At 37.4% G+C, this 19,037-nt stretch overlaps 1 protein-coding gene across 5 annotated transcripts in view; it reads left to right on the top strand.

Annotated features, from left to right (window-relative positions):
* N4BP2L2 (NEDD4 binding protein 2 like 2) overlaps positions 1-19,037 on the top strand; it is a 43,427-nt gene that overhangs the window by 23,126 nt on the left and 1,264 nt on the right. For 3 of the 5 annotated variants that reach the window (XM_027651217.1, XM_027651225.1, XM_027651252.1), the window contains 4 exons: positions 9,379-11,189; positions 13,508-13,593; positions 14,201-14,246; positions 15,302-15,490. In XM_027651217.1, the coding sequence (XP_027507018.1) occupies positions 9,379-11,189; positions 13,508-13,593; positions 14,201-14,246; positions 15,302-15,462 (2,104 nt within the window). In that variant the 3' untranslated portion in view covers positions 15,463-15,490. Of the gene's footprint in view, positions 1-9,378; positions 11,190-13,507; positions 13,594-14,200; positions 14,247-15,301; positions 15,491-19,037 lie in introns of those variants that run through there. The other 2 variants (XM_027651235.1, XM_027651244.1) reach the window with 2 other exon arrangements.

Below are 19,037 nucleotides of genomic sequence, written 5' to 3' on the forward strand. Positions count from 1 at the left end.
TCAGATGTGGAAATATTTCACTTAATTGTTTCTAGAGTGGCACTTGTCTTATTTCAGCGTTTTATGTTCTCATCCTTTTGAAATAAAAGCAAGAGCAGAGATTAAAGCTCTTCATTAATAATTTCCTAGGTGAAAATCTACTTGTACATCAATAAATTTGTTGGGGAGGTGTGTGGTTTCCTCTTTTTATAGGCTAGTTGGTTGAAATTAGCTGTAAATCTGCTTATTTTGAGTTTGGAGAAAAATATGTGGAAACATAACTGGTCTTATTTTGAAGATAAAGTAGTAAGAGATTGTCAAGGTCTGATCATCTCAAATATGTCTTAATTTATTTCTGTGGTAATGGAGAGGCAACAAAGGGTGGTTTTATCTTGAGATGGACTGTCAGTGTAATTCTAAATCAAGAATAATAAAAGTATTGTGTCTGGAATTGGTCTTTGCTTTGTTTCCTTTTAGCTGATAATGCTGCTGCTTCATTTCTCAGGTAGGCAGGCAGTCCTTGACCATATCATTTGTACCTTACTGCTTTATAGTACTATTGTAACAATACCATGTTGTGCCAAGGCAGAATATATTGTATCCATTAAGTAATTTTTTTTCAGTTGTACTTACAGTCTTTAGTGATGTTAAATATTTTTCTTTTTTTGGTCTGTTAATAGAATTTGACTTTTTTTTTTTTTTTTTGAAACATGTGGTTGCATGATTTCTAACTACTGATTTTTAAAAAGCTGAATTCTTTCGTGAGTGTTGTTTAATCTCTTCCTAAATTGCTAACAGACTAAGAAATGCTGCCTTAGCTGACTGAATAAATATTTGCTTATTTCTAAGGGGCTTATTGTATCATGTACAAATCAGTCTTAGTCATGGGCCCATAATGCTGTTTGACTGTTATTTTATTCATGATACTTTTAATCATTTTTTTTCTTTATTCATTAGCCATAGGCTTTGGTAACCTACACTATAAGTTATTATAGTCTATGAGAAGTTATTGGACAGCTTATCCCACATTTTACTCTTAACCATTAATAGTTTCTGAAGGCTCGTGAACCTGACTTAAGGGTGGATTGACTGCATTACTTTTCCCCCATTTAGCATTTTTCCTGATTGCTTGTAAGAGGAATACACTGCTTTACAGGCACCTTGACAACGAAAGTATAGACATCAGATCTTTTACCTGAAGCATGCGAGGGAAACACGTTTGGAGCATCATTTGTAGCTCTTTGCAGCTGTTTGGTACATAGCATTCTTCTTCACTTTATGAAGACTGTGCTTATGGCTACACAGCAAAAATTCATTATTTATAGGATTATGAATGGAATTGTTTGTATGTAATACATAGAAGTCAGAGCATTTATATTTCATTCTGTTACTGCTTTGTCCTGCAGTCTAGACTGAATTCTTAGTTCTAATAGTTAACTTAGATGCCCTTTTTGGTCCTAGGTCTAGCTCCTAGGAGACCTTTTTTGTGAGTAAAGTTAGCTAGCTGTTTTAAGTTCTACTGCTGTGTAGGGAGTTGAGCTGTAAAGAGATGAAATGAGTTTGTCTCGTCTGATTAGTTCGTGGTGCCTTTAATTGAGTATGTCAGACTTTGAGCTCACTGGTACAAGTAAAATGGGACATACTGAAGTGAGTTAAGCGGATGGCCAGGGCCTGGAGCACCTGATATACAAGGAGAAGCTAGGAGAAATGTATTGTTCAGTCTTAAAAACAGAAGGCTGTAGTTAAGGCAGATTAATACTGTTGTCACCTATCTAAGGGGAGAGTACAAAGATGGAACCAGGCTCCTTGTAGGTGAAAAGCAAAGGTTGGAGATTACAACATGGAAAATTCACATTGGATACTAGGTTGTGTAATCTCCATCCTGGGAGTATTCAAAACTTGTCTGGGCAAGACACTGAGCAATGAGATCTCAGTATTGCCTTGAGCAGAGATTGGACCTCCAGAGGCCTTTTCTGGCATAAATTACTCTATTACAAAGGATGTAGTGAGAGCAGTGCCCACAGTATCAGAGAGTTAACTTTTACTTATCAGAGAAGACTTTAAATCACTAACAGAAGTGCTGCCTGGTTTCAGGATGTTGGATGCAGGCTGTGATGCTGTTCTTGTTCTCAGATGGGCACTAAGTTTCTAGCTTTAACTGTAGCAGCAAAAATGGCTGAACTGTTTATTCTGATTATGTTGTTTCATAGCTGTATTGGCAGAGTTGCTTGCAGGTTCCTGATAACACCTGTAGCTGATCCTCCTTTTTCCCCTTTCGGGCAGTGTCAGTGGTTGCTTGTGTCTTGTTAGTTGTATTGTCTTTCCAGACCTAGAAAATATTAGCATATATTAGTGTTTATCTAAAGTAATTTTATTATTTTCTGTCCGAAGACATATTTCTATTGACATTTACTACATTGAAAAATTGAAAGACAGTTTTCTTCATCTCTTCATCCCCAACACTCTGGAATAATGCAGGGCTGTTTTCCAAAAAGTACCATTAAAGGATAATTCATCATGTCTTTTGTGCATCTGTAGTCTTTTTGGTGAAAGATATTTAAAAAGGGAAATGAGTTAATACCAAAGTGTAGTATGCAGAAATAGTGAAATTTGGATGCAAGTATGGCAAAGTACGGAGATTTGTTGAAAAAGGTGTAATACCTTCCAGGAAATGTGCATTAGAACTGCATCATGTGTAGTTCTCAATGTTTCATAGAGTGTTTGAGATGCACAGAATTAGTGCAACAGGTGTAGCAAATGTTCTGAATAGCAACATTGTCTGCGGTTACAAGTATTTGAATTTTCATGTTGCTATAATCCAGGTTAGAGGCTGGTTATTTAATATTTGCTGATACTGTTTTCTTTTACTGTTTTCCTCTTGTAACTTTTTTCCTCCCTTTTCTCTTTATTCTTGAACTGCATTTTTCTCACCTGAGTGCCATGTATTTGGTTACTACAATTGTCTTTGTAACACTGGATCCATCTCCCCCTTCCCTTTTCTTTCTTTAATTAAAAGTTGTGTGGAGAGCTACACCTTATTCTCTGTTTTTTAAATGCCTCAGTTCAAACTCATGCAGATTTAAAAACTGAGTACATAGTACCCCTCCCCACAAGCTGTCCTTTTGAATTTTTTTCTTGTTTTGTTAAAAGTAATATTTTGTCATGCAATATATTTTTCTTTATACCTTTTTGTCTCCTTAAGTTTGCAGCATCCTCTGAGTTTTCAAAACTCATTCTTTTGTTCCAGAATTACAGTCCTACTTTGGTGGATATTTAGTTATGAGTCTTTGCTACAATTTTGTTAATTGAAACTATTTTAAATACAGCAAAAATCAGTCATCTTTCATTGGATGTTCCTAACAGAAAATAGCTTATTACATATCTCCACATATTTCATTCTATTCTCATTATACCCTTGTTGCTTCCTTACTCTCCCACCCATATTTTCCTTCAGCTTTGGTTGCTTGTGTCTTGTCTCAAATTTCATTTTACATTTGGTTTGGATGTGAATGTGCCTTGGCAAGAAAGGTCAACACTTCCCTGTAAATCTAATTTTGGCTTTTAAAACCCTTTTGTTGTACTTGCTTATCTTTACATCTGGTTATGATGGCTGTAATCTATGGTCAGGTACTAGGATGTTGTATCACAGTATGCAGGTCTTTTTATTTTCTGGTTAAAATATTTATTTACTTATTTTAAAAGTAACTCTATAATGACCAAAATACACAATGAGGATGTTTTAGGAAGTAGGATCTAGAAATGCTGTCTTTTTTGTGAACCACATTTTAGGACAGGATGTATTTCACAGCCTCATGAGGGCCTCAGTAAATTGCCTTTTCCTGGGTAGAGCTTCTTGAGTGGAATTGCATAAGCAGATACGTGGAAAACAGTAGATTTGTGAGGGAGAGAAACTGAAAAATGGATCATGAGGTGGTTCACAGGAGTTAATTTTTGAATGTAGATTTTGTTTCTCCTAAAAGAAAGGATCCATTAAGATTCAATACTGTCTTGTATTTGAGCTGGTTGGATTATATATACATTGTGCAATATTTTATATATCTAAGAGCGACTCTGTCGTTCATTTAGAAAGAAAATCTTGGGTTTTTAAAGTTAATTATTACACCTTTTTCAATAGCTGTGAATTGGTCAGTAGGCAAATAGGCTTTGCATTTGCAGTGGATGGTGTTTATCTGGTCAGTCGCAGTCTTCATCTGTGTCCTTCATGGTTGTCAGCCTGGGCCACCAGCTTTGTAGGACGTGGGGTGTAAAGTGTGCTCCAGTGCTGTGAAAGGAGGGTGCTTAAGATTTAGTGAGAACTTACTGATTCATATCCCGTATGCAGTAGTGCTGGAGTTTGTCCAGAAGTTAATGAAAATCTGAAACTGATCATTGCCTGGGAAGGTGGGATATTTCTATCCCGTTACAGATTTTTGAAAATGTTCCTTAAAATCTCACACAGGACTGTGTACATCAGTAAAAAGCACAGCAGGTTACACCAAACTATTAACTAGTGCAAATTTGACTGTAGTTCCTATTTCTCCAAACTTCTTCTCAAAGCAGCATATTTCTTGTCTAGCCTGGACTAATTTCAGTCAGGTTGTTTAGCTGGTATCATCAAGTAATAGAACTGATGTCATCAAACTTGGCAAGATGATTCATACTGTACTTCCAGTGCATAATATTGGCAACTGTGTCCATCATGTTATTTTCAAAGGACTAAATGTTGATAGAACTTAAATGAAAACCGATTCTATGAGCCTTCGTGGGGAGAAGGCTGATGATGAAGCTGCAGTTTCTTCTCTGTATTGTAAGTACATCCCCTTAAGCTGGATTCAGATCACTTGGAGTGTTTCATGTTGCCCTTTTTTTCTCCTTAACCTGCCTTTTAACATTGAGCCATACTTAATGGTGCAGAAAAATCCAGTCAAACTAAAAATGGTGCCTCTTCTCCATCTGTTAGCATCCATCAGTGCATCTAATGCTGACTTAAATACCTTTTATGACGGTATTTAAGTCTCACCACCAGTGGTAATGCTGTTGAAAGACAAAAGAATAATAAATGCTGAGATACCTTGGATCAAATCCGGTTAGTAGCATCTTTACTGATTTGGGGTGGAAGGAATTAATTTGCAACACTGTAAAGTGTAAATATCTCTTACAAATAATTCGTGCTGAATTTCCTTGTTGTGAGGCAACCTGACATGTTGCTGCTGGAAGTAGTCCTGTGCCACTTCCTTTGTCTTAACTAGATGCTTCTTTTACTTCTTGCTTTACTAATTTAAATGAGCACAACAACAAAGTACGCAGTTGTTTTCTTTTGATGCAGGGTCGGGCAGGTGAATCCACCCACAAGTAGTGGTAGAAGCAGCAAAAAAAAAGTGAAAATGCAAGGGCAACATCTGGAACAAAGTAGGAAAGGGTGACAAAGACTGTTTCTTCAGCAACAAAGTGCTAAACTGAATGCTTAGTTGTCTAATGGAATTTCAGCTTTAAGGAAGCCCAGTAATGCTGGCAAGTTATGTAGTTTTTTCTACTTGCTTGATCACCTGATACCAATATTCCATTTGGTTTGAGGAATTAGATCTTTTATCACTCAGTATTAAAGGCAAGATATGTAACAAAAAGGCTGGTACCTTGGCTTTTTTTTGTTATTCCAAAATTATAACTTTGGTTTCTGGTTGTTGCTGAAGTAAAATTAGGTCACAAGGAATTCAGCAATGTACTTGGACTTATCAAGTGCAGAAGATAAAGTGTATCCTCGTAAATGCTATTTTATGTAAGCTGCTCTACTGTAATTTTTATGTTGAAAACCCACTCCAGAGACTTTGTAGATTAATGATAACATACATTTCTGAAAGAGCATGTGCCTCATTGCTAAATGTCATCTAGAATTGGGTTTTAAATTTATCAGTTCCCTTATATTGCTTGGTTATTAGGAAACATTACTGAAAGAGTGTTCAGGCTTTGGAACTGGCTGCCCAGGGAAGTGATGGAGTCACCATCCCTGGAGGTATTTGAAAGACATGTAGATGTGGCACTTGGGGACATGGTTTAGTGGTGGGCTTGGCAGTTCTGAGTTAATAGTTGGACTTGATGATCTTAGAGGTCTTTTCCAACCTAGATGAATTTATGATGCTATCCTATATTTCATTACAGGAGTGACTGCAGGCATTTTTTATATCAAGCAGACATCAGCTTAGATGCATACTAGAGCTGAAGTCTGTATGACTGCAAATAAGTAACTCTGCCATTTTTCAGCCTAATGTGACTGACTGCTTTAGATTCATTACTTTGCACGTTCTGCCTCAGTGGCTGTGAGAGTACATTTGTTTCTCCAGTAAAGAGCATCGTCTGAGCACTGACTCTCAGTCAAGATGGTCAGTGCTACTTTGAGCAGTAGGTTACAACCTAGAAGTCACACGTAACAGAGTTATGGCAAAAAGCTTTTAATATTGTCTAAACAGTAGACTAAGAAATTTCAAAGTGTTGTTACAGAACGGGAATTCCTATTTGAGCAAAGATACTATTACTTTTTTTCAGGTCTTTTTATTACTAGACAGTTTTGTAAATGTAGCAAAATTTAAATGTCATCTGAAACAGCACTTTTTTTCTTTACCCTTTTGCCTGCGTTTTATGGGTTTGAAAACAACTTACTTGCAAATGCCTCTGTAAAGAAGTGATGTCTGTGTGTATGCTAGTTCTTGAATCTTCTCAGTGTTTGTGTGCTATATGGTTTTACAATAAGGAAAATACTCAAAAGTTATATAGGTGTACTAAAAGAGAAGGAATTAAATGTAAAGAAAACGAGTAGACAATCTGCTTCATTAAATGCAGGAACCTTAACATGATACTGGGTTTCACCCCAAGCAGGAAATTTTAGCTATGCCATCATGGTGCCAGAGAGTATTTCTTTAGAGTAGTATTTTCTAGGAATCAGTTGGGAAAAAAAGCTTACCTGGAAACATGAAGAATAATACATTTTATTATTCTACATGTAATAGTTCATCAGTTTCCTTTTTGATTTAGGCCTTTCTTTAGGAAATTCAGATCTTTAGAAAACTAATCTTCTTGAACTGCTATAAAACCTCCATGTTTCCAAAGCATAGAAATGACATAGTCGTATTAATGATGAACTGTTGAATGTCACTCATGAAGGTCATAGCTACATGCTACCTTTAAGACTCTTTCCCGCATTTCTGCAATACCTTTTGATGCGACATCCCGGCCTAAGTTTTGTCAGCATTTTCCTGAAAGTGTTGTCAGATGTGTTAGGGGTTAGACACCAGAAACATGCTTGAATGAATATTAGAGAGGTTTGCATCGATCAGCAACAGCACAAATTCACATCCAAGAATACCAAGACTGGAGAAGTTTGTTTCTTTCCTGAGCCAGTGCTGACATTCGTAATTTGGTTGTCATTTCTGCAGTTGTTCTGGCAGCAAAGGACTTTTAGATACAACAATAAATTCTTCTTGGAATTGGTGCACAGGTTTGATGTTTTATTCCCCACTCCATTAAAACCAGTTAAAATTTGGACATTATTTTTTATTTCACTGGTAATGGGGGTTTTGGTTCTGAAAACTTCTGTGGATTTCCTTGTCTAAAACCACTTTCAAGTCAGGACTTGTCTTCACCAAAGAAGGAAGTTAATGTCAAGGTTTAAGGCATGATGTGTGATTAGTATACGATTTCTTGCAAGTCTGGGGTACATGTAAGAATCTCTGACTACTGTTGCAGATGCTTCACTTTGATATAATTTATTTCAATAGACAAATGAGATCTATTCAATCCTAAAACTCTGGCATTCTGTGTCTCTTTTTCTCAGGAGATAGGAACTTCAAATGTCTGTGGTATAGACATCCACACTTAAACTATGGGGCACCATATCGAAAATACACTGGTTTGGAAAAGAGGAGGTCAGTTTTCATTACTGAGAGGAAAGCACAGTGTGGACTTGAATGCCAACATCTGAAGGAAATCCTGTTTCTTAGTAGGATGCCTTATCCAGATATTAAGGCAATAAATTTTGTGTGCTTTCCAACAAGATCACTGTGGAGATCTGTAGTGCTCTCTGCAGCAATATCAAGGCTGACTTGAATCCTGTTGCAGTCAATTAACTTTGTTATGCTGAGAAGGCTGCTGATGTCCTTTGCATTCAGAGAATTAGGAGGGTTTGCTTTGTGGAGTTCAAATTAAAAAGAACTTATAAGAGACAACAATGAATAAATTTAAAAATTAATAAAGAGTAAGGATAGGTTTCGTATGTGATCTTTAGTTCCCAGGTTGCCTCCTAATGACCGACTTTCCCTCCACATGGACAGTCTCCCCTTTTTTTTTATGTTTTATTTCTCTCTTTAGAATTTCAGAATACAGCACTTACAGCAAGTAATTTTACATATGGATTCACAAAAATTAACTAATTTTACCCTATAATTCTTCTAGCTACTGCTTTGTTTTAGTGTATTGTGTGAAGTAACATCCCAAACAAAGGGCTACAGAAAAGGAGCAGGTCTTTGAGAGGTTCATCAGTCAAACACAGCTCTGAAAATGTAATCTCTCTCTGAAGAGTTGCAATAGGAGAAGTTAGATGCCTGGACTAGGTTTTTCTTCTGAGTGTTCGTTTCAGGGTTAGCTGGCTGACAGGTCAACATCAATATTTCAGAGAAGTCACTGTAAGGGCTGCTATCTGTTAGATTTGATGAGAAATGCAGGCAAAAGAAATAAGATGTTCTGAAAAAAGCTACAAAATTAATTGTAAATAAACATGTTATTTTTCCTAAAACCCTGTGATTTTTTTCCATAGTGTATTATTTTGTTGATAATAAAATATGAAATATTTTTTCCAAATACATATGAATAAGCAGGAAATATGCTGAACAGTAAATATCAAAGTTGCTGCAGTCACTGTACCTTTACATTATTTGGATTTTTTGGTTAGTATATTTTGAACTTGAGTATTTGATTTTAATGGATGACATTTTCTTACTGTGTCCTTCACTTAGTACCTTTCTGCTCACCATGACATTTAATGAAATTTCATAATAGCACCAGTTCTTTAGTATCAATTATTCAAACATCATGCTAGAAAGACATTCAGAAACATGTTTGGTCTTGCAGTGATTTGTGATACTTTTTGTAAAGCTAAGTTAATGAGATAGCAGCTGTGTTTCTTTAAATGGATTGAAATGTTCAGGAATTGTCCTGAATTGTAAGGTGTATATTTGTTTAATCAATAAAAGGTTTTGTCTGAGATTTTATCTATTAAAGAAACCCAGATAGTCTGTATTTGATCATCATATTAACATAAAGTACCTATTCTTCAAGTTGATCACCATGAATACATTATTACTCAGATTTGGTTGTTTACATTTAATTTTTTTTTTTTTTGTTTTCACATAGGAAGGCAGTTTTAAAGACGATCACTGGGCATCCGTTGACAAAAGCAAAGCAGAAGAAAAAGCGAAAAAGAAACAAAACAATGGAAACTAATCACACAGAAATTATGAAGAAAATGTTACACGGAGTAGATCGTTATCCAGCTCCAGGTGACCAGGACAGATCAGAAAGTGAAGAGGAGGATGTGGAAGAAGAAAACAGGAAATCATTGTGTACGTTCAGCAAAGGTCCAGAGGATCCAGTAACAGTTTGTGAAGAGCAGCCTAACAGTGATGATGAAAGCCTAAGAGAAGCTGCAGGGGTTTCAAGAGAAAGGTTTCTGGTTGCTGTGCCTGAGGTCTCAATGATGTCAAACAGTGCACTGAAAAACGAATTGCCTGTAGAAAGTGACAGTTCATGCTTAATAGATGTAAAACTTTTTTCTACTGAAAACCTAACCAAAAATGCATTCAATGATGAGGAAGCAAATCAAAGGCACAGAGAAAATCTTTGCAAAAGCAGTTTCCTAAAAATAAGCAATGATGAAAACTCCATCCATGAAACAGAAGGCATCTCTGAAGATAATGACACATCACTGTTAAGCATAGAAGAAAAAACGAAATCGTGTCAAATTACATGTGAACCTGACTTGGAAGCTAAGCTGATAAGTTTAAACAGGGAAGAAAAACAAATCTGTCAGTGTTACAATTCAAAGGTATGTGATGTTGTGCCCAATAATAACGCAGAGGGCAAAGGTGCATTAAAAGCAGAAGAAACTAGCTCTAATGCCTGGGCTTGTTTTTCAGTTAATTTATCTACTGAGGAATTGCAGCTGGGCTTTGATACACAAGTTTCTCTCTCCCCTTGGTCTGAGGATAAATTTGTAGGTGAACAAAGACCCCAAAAAATGAGGAAACCTAAACTAACTCAGACAAACAGTTCACAGCTAAACTGTGATCAGTCAAAAGAAGGATTGGTAAAGGAAAAACATTACGAAACAGAAACTGAGGAGTTTGGCAACATAATAAGCAATGGTATGTCTGCATCTCCAGCTGGTGAAGTGCACTTTGATTCCCTTGTGGAAGCCAGGGCCACCTTCATGCAGTGTTTGAGTGAAGTAAATGTTCCAATAAATGATGCTACACCACTTACATTGAAGAGGAAAAGGTGCAGGAGAATTGTCAACTTAGCACCAAAGTTTAACCTACCAAGAGAGATTACTGATCATACAGAGAGAGGGAATGAAGTCCCAGTAAAAGAAAACATTTCCCAAAAAAGTGTTTTGGAAGTGAAGCAAAAGAACTTCCTAAGCAAGGACCGTGGAGATGCACATGAACAGGACTCTGCATTGCAGGAATATTTTGCACCTTACAGTGACACCAAGGCAACCTCTTCCTTACCCACTCCTGATGCTGATGCTCTGTTACACAATATTTCTCACATTCATTCAGGACAATGTTCTCCTATATCAAAATATTCCTGCAGTGTTTGTGTAGCTTCCAGAACAAAGGAGGAGCAAACTACAACTCTTAAGATGCAAGAGGTAGTTGATAAAAAAGAGGATGAGAGTGAACAAGTTTCTTCAGAGGTTACAAATGGCCAACCAGATATTTTGTCTTCTGTTAAAATTGTTTCTGAATATCCAGAAGATTCCAATATATTGGCAAGCTGCAGTGAAAAGGTGAATGAAGCAGATGACCCTGAACCAGCAGAGGCCTCACAACTTGAAGATAATCAAGATGTGGATGTGAAATGTAGTTTTCTGGGACTTCCCTTATCATTAGGATTTGCCTTTCAGCTCGTGCAGCTCTTTGGTTCTCCAGGTCTTCCACTGGGTATAATACTCTTCTTACTACTCCTACGTAAAATAAAAGAAAAACAGCAACTCAAACCCCAAAAGTCCCACAACCCCTCAAAACCACAAATAGAAACCAAAGCACTCCCTCCAAACCAAAAAACAAACAAAAAGACTATGATTAAATAATAATTTTTATTGCAGATATTAGTTAAATATTAATCCTATTGAAATGAATAACTGCTACTTTGGTGATAGTTTCTGTCAAAAGCGGCTTTTGGTTTGGCCTCGTATTTTAAGTTTTGTTAGTAACAAAAATTTACTAACTTTAAATCCAAAGTATCAACCTCTCATTGCCATTTGAATCCATCCTAGTGAGTAAGACTTTATTACTGTTATTAATTACAGAACTAAATGAAAACATGTTACAAAATTTGTACTCTTATATAAAGGTTGTACGTCTGCTTTTATATTCCATTTATACTTCCAAATATAAAACCATTCTGGTTTCCTGTTTCCCAAAATCTGTTAATTTGAAATTGAATACCAAACTTCCAAGTTGCATTTTCTGATAGTGAATACCTTCTTTTTAATCATGCATTGTTAAGAAGTGTCACAATGTTGTATACTTACCTTCCAGGGCTTCAGTTGTCATTTTTTGTATTTTCAGTTTAGTCATTTTAAGTTGGAAAGGAAAGGACAATCAGTCCTCAAATGAGCTGTGTGTGGCTACCATCATTTCGAAATGTACTGTAGGCTAAGGTAACCCTACAAAGCTGTAACCAGCAACAAAACCATGTTTTATTGGGAATCACCCTGGGATACAGTGCTGTGTATGCACCTGGTGAAAGAGCCATGTTCCCTGTGCATTTGGACCCTTCAAATTTTTGGGTCCAAATTTAGTGGACAAACTGTAACTTTCATTTAGCCAACAAATAGGATTAAAAAACACAGAGCAGCTTTTCAGCATATAGACCTTTACATCTGTTTGTTTCAGTAGAATTTAAAGTTAAGCATGTATTTTCATGTGACAGCTGGGGAGAACCTTTGTCTGTTTGTCTGGCCAAACTAACCTCAGCATTCTTTGTTTTTACTGTAAATGTTGATGGCAATAACACCTGCCAGAAGAGTGATGCAAACTGTGGGAAGTATTGCTTGGCTTGGTCCCCAAAGGACCTGCAGTGCTGATTCACCTAAATCTGGCACCACACACCAAAGAACTTGACATACAGAGCTGAAACAGAGCAAGGAAGTACTGCTGATATCCTTGACTGTTACGTATAAAACATTTTTCTTCTCCAAACTTGGTGAATCTTCATATCCATGATTAGATTTCATAATCTTAGAGAGAGTTGGCCATGACTTGAAAACAGGGATCTTCTAGGGGGGAAAAAAAGGCAAAACCAGGCATTCACAAACAATCAGTAGGTTAGTGAACCAAATGTTATTCTTCTCTGAGTCAGTAACAGGTGAAAATCTGGCATTTAGATGAGCTTCCTTTGGAAATAACCTTTAAGAAATATCAACCCACCTTGCTATCTCTCTGAAGCCCTGCCAGCTTATGACTGCTCTCTGCTGGAGTTTTTCCATCAGAACTGCATGCGCTGTCTGCAGAAGGCTGGCCATGTTCTCCTTTGATTATCATTATCCTACAATTTCAAAAATTCTTGTGCTTTTCAGTGGCATATTATATATTGACATGTTACTATTTATTCATGCACACATTTGAACTGTAGTGTTCTACAACACTGGCAATTGCAGTCAATTTTTATTGAAATTATTTTGTTGGGGAAAATTTTGGTAAATAAATGTCTTTAGTTATTTATAAATGAACATTTAGTTGATTGACTTTCTTGTGTGATTCTCATGTAAGTGTAGAATATATTTTAGACAGTTTTCCTATGAAGACTCTCTTTTCAGCTTCTTTAATGGCGTTAGAATTAAAACATTTTTGAAAATAATTTCTTTAATGATATTGCACAAATTCCTATAATTAAACATTTTAAAATTTAAAGGTTTTTACTGGAGTTGCATTTTGTTTAATTTGTCATCTGAAAGCTTTCTGGTTTTCTTGTTTTCTAGTTTTGGAGGAGTATGTGGGGGAAATGAAAGTATGGTAGGAAAGCATTTCTCTAAATAAAGAAACCAAATTCAAATCTCCTTCCCCCTCTTCCCTCTCCTCTGCACTGGCCTTAGATTCTAGAAATCCCGAATTCTTACTTTGCCGCTCGCTCGTTGAAGTATCTGCTTTTTTAAAAAAAAGTATACATATAATGTATGCAAAAATTGTAATTCAGTATATATTTTGGGTGTGGAGATATCTGAACACTCAACTGCAAAAAATATTTTCTTCTGCAGAATCCTTGTTGCCAGATGATTTTATAGTTCCTCTTGACTGGAAAGTTTCAAAGATGATCTATTTACAGTGGAAGACCTCTGTGGAGGTACGAATTTTAGGGGATTTTGGAAGACTTTCCAATATTTCAGGTGCAAAGAGGAATTACTCAGTTATTTCCCAGTAAATTTGTTTTATATCCACAATGAGGAGGTGGATGATTTATGTACTCCTCTGAATATTTCTAGAACCAGCTCAAGGCTGTGGTAGGATTCAGGTTTTCAAAGATCAGCTTCAAAGTAGTTCAAAATGGAAAAAAAATTTCTTTGATACCTGTGTCTTGACCTGGCCTGTGTTCATTAAGTACAACCTACCATCATCCAGATGTTTTCTCTCCTCATCTAAGCATATCTCATCCTCCACTACCTCTGCTAGAGCTGCAGCAGAGAAGTCATTCTGAGTGACTGTCAGCAAGTTAATTCTCTTTGTCCAATTACAAAGTGTTAACCTGCAAATTACTTTTTTTCCCCTCATCATGGCTGTTGCTTTGTAAAGGTTTGCTTTTATTTTTCTGGTAGTGGCAATTAGGAAAATCCTGTAAATGCAATGAACTAGTGATTATAAGAAAAGAGCATGGACTTTGTTGTTTCCCCAAATAACAAAATCTCTTGTCACATACTTTCTTCTTTTTGCTGGACTACTGTTATCTATTTTAGGAAAAAGAGAAAGCAAATGGATTGCAGAATGGAAACAGCTTGACGGGTAAGTGTATTCTGTGATACAAAAACTGTGTAAAATTTTTCTTGTTGAAGGGTTTTTCATGACAAATAATTGATAACACTCCTGTTTGTGTAAAAGCACCAGAATGTGATAAATGAATTCGTGCTACTTTGATGTGTACATGATATGACAGAGCTATGCTTGCTGTGAATTGTCACTTCGTGTTTCCTGATGCAAGTGCTGTAATTCCTTGCCTTTTAAAGTTTCCCACGTGGAATGAATCCAATACTTAGCTCAAGTTTACCCATTCCAGATCAGAAGAATGTTTAGCACGAGGAAGTCTTTCTTTAGACTTTACTTCCCTGAAAGTTTGATTATCTTCTGGACATGTTCCAGCACCTCAATGTTGTTCTTGTAGTGAGAAGCCCAAAACTTTGAGGTGCAGCCTCACCAGTGCCCAGTACAGGGATACAATCACTGCCCTGGTCCTGCTGGCCACACTGCTGCTGATACAGGCCAGGATACCATTGGCCTTCTTGGCCACCTGGGCACACTGCTAGATCATGTTCAGCTGCTGTCAACAGCACCTGAGGTCACACCCTTGAGCTGTAAGAGGTATCAGGGTTCATGTGAAGCTCCTGACTTGTGCATGCATGAATTCCTGCAATGTGGAGGTTATGGAATAAGGTTGCTGGTTGTCGTTTTCCATTGTTTCCGTGTTAGTGTAGTACAATTACAAAAGTTTCATAATATGAGTTTAAAAATACATAATAGTACCTCCCTGAAAGCTGCTAGAATTTGCTGTCTAAAATAGGAGAGAATTTTAGAAAAAAAAGGAAGCTTTTGGAGAGGAAGCATAAGATTCTATTGGGAATAGACACACAAACACGAGTGCTCTCTCTCACTCCCTGCTCCCCCCCCCCCTCCATAAGAGACAAATATGAAAGATTTCATATTTAGGAGGAGGAATCAAGAGTATTCTGATGAAATAAAAGCTTATTCTAGAAATACTCTATCCTGACACAACAGAGATGACAGACTACATTAGATAATTTTAGGTGCTTTTGGCTGAATTTTGTAATTTCTTTATTTTTCAGATGATATTATTAGTCTTGAAGATCTAAATAAAAATCACCAAGAGAATCAAGATTCTTCTGAAACACTTCCAGGCATGGAGCTGTTTCAAGGGATGATAGAAGAGAACATCATGACCTGCACCAGCACTGGCTGTCTGGATGCTGCATTTCATCAGTCATGACTGACTATCTTAAATTCTGCGTGAACAGGTAATCAGTCACACTTGTGAATGTGTTTCATTCTTTTTTTATATATTTGACAAAACATCTAAAGAAAACTGTTTGTTATATCTTTTAAGGTGCAATTAGTATCCCCCAAATTACTTGTTTTTCAATTCAGTTAAGGTTGAGGGTTGTTCTGGGTTTGTTTTTTTTTAAGCCTGAATGGGGAAATGAAAAGGCAGTATTTGGTTATTAAAGGCATATGATTTTTTTTTTCCTCTGAAATCTAAAACCTACCTGGTGAAGTAAAAGCAGTGTGGTAGGATGCCTAAGAGCTGGACTTCATTCCCAGTTTGTTTACTGTGGTAATCTGTTATGAGTCATCACAGTCCTATTTTCCTCGTCTCTTTAGCATAGAGAGCAATGCTGCCTTAAGGGTCTAATTATAAAGAGCACTTATGAGTAATAAAACTGTATTTCACCAAGTTATGAAAAAGTGACAGCTCTCCTTTTTAGTAGATAATCAGCAGCAGGACATCACAATAAGACTCCAATATATTGAAGTGTTAATTTTTCATTAATGTTTTAATTTGGTGTGACAAAGTGTGCTACTGAGTATTAGAAAGTATGCTATCGTGTTCTTGCTTGTGAATTTTTGAACCCTTTGGTAACCTGGCAAAGTTTCTCCAGCTTGTTTATGTGATATATTCTGGGTAGATTGTGATAAGAAGGAAGGACTTTGGGTTCCATCTGGAAAATGCTAGCTTAACTTCTGTGTCATTTGCCATCAGTTGTTCTTTCCAAAATGGAAAATGGATTAATCCGTAGCTTTTAAACTAGGAAACTGAGGTACACAGAAATAGAATAACTTGTACCATGAGCAAACTGAGCCAGAAAAAAGATTCCAGATTCTGAAGTTTAAATTATTCCCATCCAGACATCACAGGACCATTGAAATATCATCCTCGTGGGGTCTGGTTGGGGGTCTTTGTAACCCTGTGCCTGACCTGAGCATGAGTTGATGGCTGGAGTAGTGGAAGAGGTGGATGTGCACTGTGTTGGGACAGCTATAAAAGCAAAAGTTGATGTTTTAGCAGGTTTTTTAATTTTCATGGTAGAGGTTTGTGTTAGAGAGGAAGTAGTTGAATAGTTTGGGTTGGAATTGAAACCTCTTGAACGGAGTTTGATTTGATTATGTGCATTTTTATATCATTGATTACAAAAATGACATTGCAGGCCATTTGCTGATTACCCTGTACCATCTACTGACATAGGAAGATGAGGTGAATCTCTGTGAACCACTTAGTACAGACAGCACTGATCTCACATGGTTCTGTCAGGATGGATCCTTAATAACATCAAGACCTTCTGGTCATGATATTGTCCTCTTACATAATCAAATACTACAATATTTGTTAAGCAAATTAAAAGAAATTCTAACCAAATACTTAGCCCAATGCCTGCTACATATTTTTAGAAGTTACTTATTTATAATATTGCGCTAAAGGCAAGATTTTGGCTTATGGTACTGACTAACTGTCTGTGGCGTTTGTATCCTAAGCTACTATCCAGAAATGTTCAGGTTATTGATTGAAATGTTCATATGTTAAAGAAACAGACATAGAGAGCTCTGTTATCTTCCCAGGAGAAAATTGTGATTAACATTAATTTATTTTTTTTGCCTTTGTGTGCTACAAGAAAAGAAAGACAAACGCTAGCAGAGTATCTTGCCTCATTGTCCAAACCTCTCTTTTTCCATTAGATGTACCCCTTTTGTCTGTTTGCTGTGCTACTCCCAAAATTGTTTGTCTTCCTCTCCTGCTTGTCGTGAGGGCAACAGAAGTGACCCGCAGCCCTGTGCATGTGTGACCCAGCCACTGTCTGCTGTGATTGTAGTCTAATGCTCTACTGCATTGGCTTATGTTAGTTCTAGGAATGTAGAATCAAAAAAATGCAAATTTTACCGTGAAAGAAGACTCTCAGTCAGTGTTTGGTTTATAAAAAGGTCTTGCACATTCTCTGCAGGGCTCGGTCATGGAAATCGATGCTGGGGGGGTGGTTCAGTTGGAGTTTCGTGCTGGGAGGAGGAGGGAAGTTAGGAGGTTTTGGGGTTGTGTGCTCTGGTTTGGTTTAGTTCAACAACGGAAATGAGTCAGGGAAAGTCCTGAAGGTGGTTGGAGGGAGAAGATGAGACAGTAGAGGTCAGATGGGTTTAGGCTGCTCTGGAGCTGTGATCTGCCTTCTCAGACCATGAATGGCTTGCTGCTGCCAAAGGTATAAAGTGCCCTTCCTGCCAGCCCTGCTTCAGAGATCAGCTCCAACACTTCCTGGCTGACATGAAGGCTATAATTTAGCTTGCTAACCCTGCAGGAAACAAATGGGTAATTTTCTGCTGGAGTGACAAGTTTAGATAAGCTGTAAAGCCCAATTCAGTGCCAAAGCTGGGGCAAGGGAGCAGACGAGGCCGTGCTGCTACAGATACAAGGAGAGGACGTGCAGGGCACCCTGTTTGGGTGTCAGTCAGCTCTGATACCAGGGACCACGTACCATGCAACCAAACCTTCAGATGAAGGGCTGCTTTTAAGGCTTTTCATCATACGAATGTAGGATGTTAAAAAAATTTAAACAAGAAAAGTATATGAAAAGGAAGAAGCGTGTCTTAGGTTTTTCAGTCGGATCATGCTCACAGTCAGGCACAGGATACAGGGTAACACAGACCCCTAGCCAGACCCCACGTGGGTATTCCAGCGGTCCTCTGAAGTCTACATGAGTAGGTACTGTAAAAGGCAGGTGAGTTTTTCTCACTGATGGTGCCCCTGGTTTTGAGGGATAAGGTTGTCTTTCCTCACCACAAGGGAATTCTCCTCTGCTCTCTTGATTAAAGCAGACTCGCCAAGAATGATGTCCCAGAGTGGTTGTAAAACTGCTCAATTGGACAACTGTAAATGTTGAAATGGATTTGATTTCATCAAATGCCAGGGGGCAAAAAAAAAGATAAGAAAATTGAGACATTTCTACTGAAAACTTTTAAAAACGTAGGAAATAAATGGAGAGGTAATATGATCATTCAGTCCCTTCAGATTGGAAAGTAAACTCAGCATTACTGGCCAAGTGCAACTTGAGCTGTTAGCCAGATGATTGTTCTTCTGTACTCATGTTGTGTAAGGGTGTTTGCATTCTAGTGGGAGAGTGAACAGTGGTGGTGTTCCTCTGTGAAAATACAGGGTTAATCTCAAGCTGTTGTGAGAGTTCCTTATTGAAGCATTGGCAGCACATCAGTATTTGTTCTGCAGATTAAGCAAGAGTTCCCAGTTTAAAAAATGTTGAGATCATTGAAAACAGCATTATTTGGTGCCTGTAAGTTTTTCTTAGGCAAGGACTCACAAGTGCCAAACGCAATACAAACGTAGCACAAGAAGACAGAACCTGATGTGAGTGTAAGCATTTATCTGCAAGACCACGGCAGAGTAAAAGCTGGCATGTTTCTTTTTGAAAGAGTGGTGTTCAGGAACTCCCTGCAGGAAGACTTCTTCCACAACAGCTTGGTAGGGTGTGGCTTTGATGAGACAAATCTCTTGGTGCTGTGCGTTATCAC

Source organism: Corapipo altera, unplaced genomic scaffold, assembly GCF_003945725.1.
Source record: "Corapipo altera isolate COAL_440 unplaced genomic scaffold, ASM394572v1 0, whole genome shotgun sequence".
NCBI classification, from domain to species: Eukaryota; Metazoa; Chordata; class Aves; order Passeriformes; family Pipridae; genus Corapipo; species Corapipo altera.